Here is a 6,227-nt window from a genome sequence, read left to right as displayed (position 1 = left end):
TAATCCCTCAGCTAGGATCTGGTTCCCAAGGTCCCCTTGCCCTGCCTGCCTTGAAAGAAGAAATTGGGACAGTCACAGAAGGGGAGGAGCTGGAGTCCAAGTCTCTCATCTTTATTGCAACAGCCGCCGCAGCAGCAGCATAGTGTTCCTGGCTGGCCAGCACAGGCCTGGCCGCAGCCCATCTGGTCTGCTCAGGGCAGTGCCAACTGAGACCTCTCCTCCATGTCTGGAAGGACAGCAGCCCCAGGGCAGCGTAGGTGCTGCAAATAGGCAGAGCCGCCAATACCCCTCCATGTCTTGCCAACCCAGCTCCGGGAAAGGAGAAGGTGCTGTTTCCCCCGTGTGCTTGGGGCCCAGGGCAGGCTCCACTGACGTTCTCACCACGGCGGCCTTCAGGGGTTTGTGCTCCCTTCCTAAGACACGCACTTTCCCAACTCTGGGCGCTAGCAGTACGGTGGCGGTGGCCGCAGACGCTGGACTTCGGGGAGGCTTGTATCTGGTACCAGGTGGCGACACAGAGCAGGGCTGTCCGAGCGGGCGGAGAGCTGGGCGCAGAGAGTAGCGAGGCGGCAGGGCGTGCCGCAGGGCTCGGAGGGCGGGTGGCCCTTATGGTAGAGAAACCAGAAGGTCTGGAATAGCTGCGTGTCGCCCCGCATGCGGTATACCAGGTCGTGCCAGGCGGCAGGCAGCGCGTTGGGCAGCCCGTAGGTTTCTCGAGCCCGGTAAAGGAGATGCCAGTGCGGAGTGGCTCCAGGCTCATTCGCTTGCGTCAGATTCAGGATGTAGGTCTCGTGATCCAGGACCACATGAGAGCTCCCGGGGTAGTTGCCATCTATTTGGTAGACCCGGTAACCTGCAAGGAGGAAAGGGCTGGCTGATGACGAAAGGAGCGAAGGCAACAGAGGGGAGGGGCCTCATGTCCAGCCCCTTGCCAGCATATGCTGCGACCCCGCCCTTATCCGCTGCGACCCCGCCCTTATCCGACCAACTCCCTCTATTTCAACAACCGCCCCCTGCCTCACTCACCAGGATTAAGGCTGATGTAGGTGGTGGCACTGGGCGCCAGGAAGGCTACCGATAGTGGCCGGCTTAGGGTCTCCTCGTCATAGAAGACTTCAAACTCATCCACGTGGGTGTGGCCAAAGAACTGACCAGCCAAGGTGTTCTCATACCTAGCCAGAAAACAGGGCATATTCAGAAGGTTCTAGGGAAGAGGATTGGATGCCCTCCTTTGCATCCTATTCAAGTAAGTAGCCTCCCCACCCTGATGGGGCAGCCGGAATGTTGAGAGGGCTCAACGGAATTTCAATCTTCAGACTCTTCATCTCCCCACCCCCACCTCCCTCCTACCTGGCTACAATTCGGTAATAATTCCAGCTCCAGCTTTTCAGGCAGTGCCCTGGGGGTATGTGGCCAATTATGTGCACCTGATGGGGGAGATAAGGATGGTTATCAGGGCAAGGAGGGGTTCAGACAGCCCTGGCCAGCATAGTTGGCACTCATCTCTCCTATACTGGCTGGCATTCCTGCCAGAGAGAGGGGGAGTGGACAAAAGAACTTCTAAGGGGGACCTTGTGCTGAACCTCCAGTAAACAGTGTTGTTGGAAGCTTCTCTGCTCACAGGTACTCCAGCTCCAGAGAGGAGTCTGCTGCTCCCCGCCCTGGGCACCCACACCATCATGTTCCCCACTGTCCCTCACCTTGTCTCCTCGATCCTCAGCAGCCTGAAGCTCCGCCACCAGCCACTGGAGTTGTCCAGCGGGATCTGTGGAGTTGATCAAGAGCCAGAAGTTCTCACGGGAACAAAAATTCATATTGAGAGAGATGAGGCGGAGGCCGGGGGATGGGGAAAGGGCATAAAACCCCCCAATTCTGAAACAAAGTGAACACGAGGGTCAACACTCATTCATAATCCTGGTCCTGCATGCCCAGTCCCGTGCTAGACATTTGGGTGGAGGGCAGAGGTGTACAGAACCATATCTACCTACAAGGACTCACACTCTAGCTGAAGACTAAACAGTGTGATGATAAAGCCCAGGTAACAGAGGAGAGCAGTCCAGAGGGCTAAGGGCTCTGGAAGTTCAGGGTAGAGAGAAAAGGGAGCTAGAATGGGAAGCAAAGACCACTCAGGAAAGGTGACATGGGCCTGGGTAACCTGGGGATATTAAACACGAGGGCAAGGCATTCTAGAGAGGGCCAACATGAGCAAAGCCAAGACTAGCATGGAGAGGGCATGCTGCCAGCCCTGTGAAAGAGGGCGGCTGGAGATAAGGGTGTGAATGGAGGCTGGGGTCAGATAAGGAAGGGCCAGAGAGAAGAGCAGAGGTCTCCAGCTAGAGCAGTTAGAGTAACGCCCAGGTTCCCTGCTCCCTTCACATTCATTCACCTTTCTTTTCCCCTCCTGTTTTTCCATGGACCGCAAGTACCTGAGGGTGTGAAGGGCTTCAGCAGGCAGCCAGGGCTCCCATGCCTTAGCCATGGCCTCATAGAGCCAGCGGGAAGACTGGTTGCCCTGTATGAAGGGGGGAGGGAAGCCATTGACGGGTGTGCTTTCGTGGTTGCCCACAGCAGGATACACAGGCACTGGCCCCAAGTACTTCTTCACAAGGGCTGTCACAGTGGTCAGGGCCTGCAGCTGGTCCTGACGAGACTGGTGCCAGACATTATGGGCAGGGATGTCTCCTGTCCAGTATACCATGTCAAAAGGGCCGGCAGGGCCCAGCCCACTCAGCAGGCTCTCCAGAGTCCGCAGTGGCAGGTCACACTTACTGTACTCGCCCCAATATCCAGCACCTGGGCGGGAGGGGGGTGGCAGGCCAGAACCCCGGCGGCAACACAGTGGGTCTTCACAGTCAGGGTCTGTGCCCTCCAGGTAGTCCCGATCCCAGTGCAGGTCAGTGAGGAAGAGGACTCGGCTGACAGGGGCACCTGAGGCTGGGGGGTTGGGTGGCTGGGGAGGCGGCTTCGGCACGTCTGGCAAAGAGATGTTCCAAGATGAGAAAATGTCCCAGTTCCCACAGGTGGAGCCCAGGAGCAGGCCACAGGCCTCAGATGGGCTCAGTACTGAGCGTCTCCACACCTCTACCATGTCATCTTCAAAGAGCTGGACAGCTGACTGGCACACAGAGGGTGGTGCTATCTTCAGCAGCTTGCACAGCTTGATGGCCAGGGAGCCCACCCGGGCCACATTGGTCTCTTTCTGTAGTGGAAAGACCCAATGGTGAGAGGTCAGAAACTGAGCACAGGGCCAGGCCATACCCTGGCTGCTACCCTTTGGGCCTCCATATCCAAACTGGGGCTGGGCTGGACTCAGAGCCACCATGGTGAAGAGACTCAGTGCACCCCCTGACTCCCAGATACTGTCCTGTGACTCGCGGTACCAGGCCAGCACCTCCTCTACAGTTCCGTGGCCAATGGCATCGCAGGTCTTTGCTTTCTCAGGCACAGTTGGCAGCATGCCCTGAAATTTGGGCAGGACACAACAACAGACTGTCTAGGTTTGGGGACACACACAGGGGCAGGGCCCTGTTTTTTTCTGGGGAGCCTCACAAAGCTCATCTAACACCCCATTAGGGTCAAGGCGGCCCCATCTAGTCTCACACCCCTGGATATGTCTTAATTCAAGTCCCTTTTGAGTAGCTAGTACCAGGCATGGTGCTCAGGGCTGGAGATGCTAAGTGTGAGGCAGAGGTACACCAGGGTGGGAGTCCCAGTCTCCCTCTGGCTAGTTGTCTGCCTTCTCTGGGACTCTATTCATTTGTCAAATGGAGATAACAGCTCTAATGAAACAAGGTCACAGGCTTGCTTTCACCTGTATAAAATGGCTAGCACAGTGCTCGGCATATAATTTGCACTCTTTCCTTACGTCACAAGATCACAATGAAGGCAGCCGCGGGTTCCCCTAAAGGAGGGCAAATTCATAAAGGCTTGTGGATGCCAGCCTCTCCCATCAGGGATTTCTTCAGGACCCCAGACCCTGGCGCTCTTTTTTGGCCTGCTTCACCGCGGCCTCTCCAGCACTCACCTGCAGTCCAAAGTCGATGACGGTGAACAGGCTTTTGCAGACTGGGCAGGTGAGGTTCCACCACCTAAAGTTGTTCCAGAGCTGGGGCACTGCGCGACTGAAACTGGCGAAATAGCCTTGGGCGGGAAGTGGGTGGGCCCCCGCCGGGGTCCAGAGAACTAGGGAGTCGAGCAGGGCCAACGCCAACGCCATCCACAGGAGCCCCAGGCTGGGGGCCCCGCAGGACCTGTTCGATCGCTGCTCCCTGCCGGACCTGGGGTGGCCCGGGCCGGGAGTTACTCCGTGGCGAGGCATTGCCATCCGGTCTAGTCGCCTGTCCCGGCCCCGCCAGTCTAGGCCCTGGCTGGCCTTAAAGCCCCAGAACAGCCCTAGGCACAGCCAGTTAGCCCTGCTGCAGCTGGCTGACAGCTCGATGGCTAGCCGCAAAGCAGCTCCACCCCTTCCTCTTCCTCTGAGCCCATCAGCTGTTGGCGGCGGAGGCGGGGAGCCTTGACAACGCCGCGGAGGCGTAGCGCCGGGTGCTCCCTGGACCCGCCCTTGACCCCGCCCCGGGTTCCGCCCAGGCCCTGTCGAGACTGAGTGTAGCAGGTGGAAGGCCCATCTGAGGTTCCTAGGTGCCACCTCTCTCCAAACCTGCGCTCCAATTCCTGGAATAGCTGACTGCCAGGCCCACCTGGCATTTAACTCGGGAAGGAAGGCTCGGGCCAGAGGGGCTGGGCAGGGAGGGATTCTCACACCGAGTGTGTTTCTCCTGCAGAGAGGGCGCCTCTCACGTTCTGCCACTGGCACCCGCACCCTGAGTCACCCTGACGGAGGATCTTTGAGTCACATTTGATTCAGACATCTGAAGACAGGGACCTTGGGCTCAGCTGGGGACACACATACTTGAATTTTATGGATGAGGAAACTGAGGCTCAGGGATGGGGAAATGACTAAGAAGGAGTAAAGCCTGAAGGGCCAGGAACATGGACTGGCGCTGGGGTCTCCCCCTCCTGCATCTACGACGGTAAAAGCTATCATTTATTGAGCTCTTTACACATTTCCAGCACTGATCCAGACACTTGATAACCCTGTTCTACCAACCCTAAGAAGCAAGTGTAATACTATTATCACCTCCATTTTACAGAGGGGACTGAGCCTGGGGAAGAGAAGTGGCAGAACAGGAATGAGAGCCAAGGCTGTTGAGCTCCCACAGTGCTTTTCCAAGACCCACTGAGTCTTGTCAGTTCCCTCCTTTGAGAATTTCTTCCAAGTGACTCTTCCTCATTTCTGTGAGCATTATCTCTGAGTAATTGTGGTATGATAAATGTATTTGGTCTTTGTCTCCAGTCCCAGGCACAGAGCTAACCTAAACCCTTTGAATTTTCTGAGTGATAGCAGTGTCTTTTGTTATTCATGCAAGCCCTTTAAAATCATACCTGAATGTATGCTAATTAGGTGACTTAGGGTGGGGTCCCTAGATAGAGAATGGGGCTGGTCATTAGACAGAAAAAGTGATTAGGGGGTAAGAAATTTTAGTCCCATTCCCCAACCTCCACGGAGGGGTGTAGGGCTGGAGATTGAGCTCTGTAAAAACTCTGTGAGAGCTTCTGGTTGGTGAACAGGGTGCTGGGAGGATGGTACACCTGGATCTCTCTGGAGTACGGGAGTTCCATGACACCGCCCCCCCCGCCTTGTACACCTTGCCCTAATCCATTTGGTTATTCTTGTGTTGTACTCTATAATAAACTGCTCAATGTAAGTAAGGTGTTTTCTGAGTTCCTTTTCAGCAAATTATCAACCCCAAATTTATAGCTGGTTGGTTAGAATAACAGGTGGTAACCCGAGACTTGTGACTGGCTTCCGAAAGGGGGTCTTGCGGGACTCGGCCCTTTAACTTGTCAGATCTTACACTGATTCCAGGTAGATAGTGTCAGAATGTAATTGAATTTTTCTATAACCAGTTTTCAGGGGATTGGAGAATTGGTTTGTGTCAGAGGAAGTACCTCAGAGTTGGCATCAGAAGTAAGATTTGCCAGACTGGCCCTGGCTCATGGAAGCATATGGTTTGGGAGGAGAAAGGGTGGAGGATGAAGAACTTTTGATTTCTGGGTGGCGACATGGTCACCCATGGCATGAAACAGCAGCTGTCTGTAATTACTGAAGGTTGAGGAACAGAGTGAAGAAATATAATGGAGTCACTATAGCCAACCCGCCAAATTAC

The 6,227-nt window shown here is 55.5% G+C and overlaps 1 protein-coding gene across 1 annotated transcript; it reads right to left on the bottom strand.

Annotated features, from left to right (window-relative positions):
- Positions 1-90: 90 nt before the first annotated feature.
- Positions 91-4,485, bottom strand: SMPD1 (sphingomyelin phosphodiesterase 1). Its single transcript, XM_036242208.1, has 6 exons — positions 4,025-4,485; positions 2,427-3,199; positions 1,701-1,872; positions 1,351-1,427; positions 1,027-1,172; positions 91-853 (listed from the first exon to the last, which is right to left on the bottom strand). Exons 1-6 carry the CDS (start codon positions 4,322-4,324, stop codon positions 444-446), a joined length of 1,878 nt encoding a protein of 625 aa, XP_036098101.1. The 5' UTR covers positions 4,325-4,485; the 3' UTR covers positions 91-443.
- Positions 4,486-6,227: the final 1,742 nt, after the last annotated feature.

Source organism: Molossus molossus, unplaced genomic scaffold, assembly GCF_014108415.1.
Source record: "Molossus molossus isolate mMolMol1 unplaced genomic scaffold, mMolMol1.p scaffold_m16_p_41, whole genome shotgun sequence".
NCBI lineage: Eukaryota > Metazoa > Chordata > Mammalia > Chiroptera > Molossidae > Molossus > Molossus molossus.
Note: the sequence above shows the minus strand (reverse complement) of the source record. Positions and strands in the feature narration are given on the sequence as shown.

Coding starts and splice junctions, on each gene's coding strand:
- SMPD1 (XM_036242208.1), bottom strand. CDS start 4,324: ATGGCAATGCCTCGCCACGGAGTAACTCCCGGCCCGGGCCACCCCAGG. Junction 3,200..4,024: donor TCATCGACTTTGGACTGCAG/GTGAGTGCTGGA, acceptor TTTCCACTACAG/AAAGAGACCAATGTGGCCCG. Junction 854..1,026: donor CTACATCAGCCTTAATCCTG/GTGAGTGAGGCA, acceptor TCCTCCTTGCAG/GTTACCGGGTCTACCAAATA.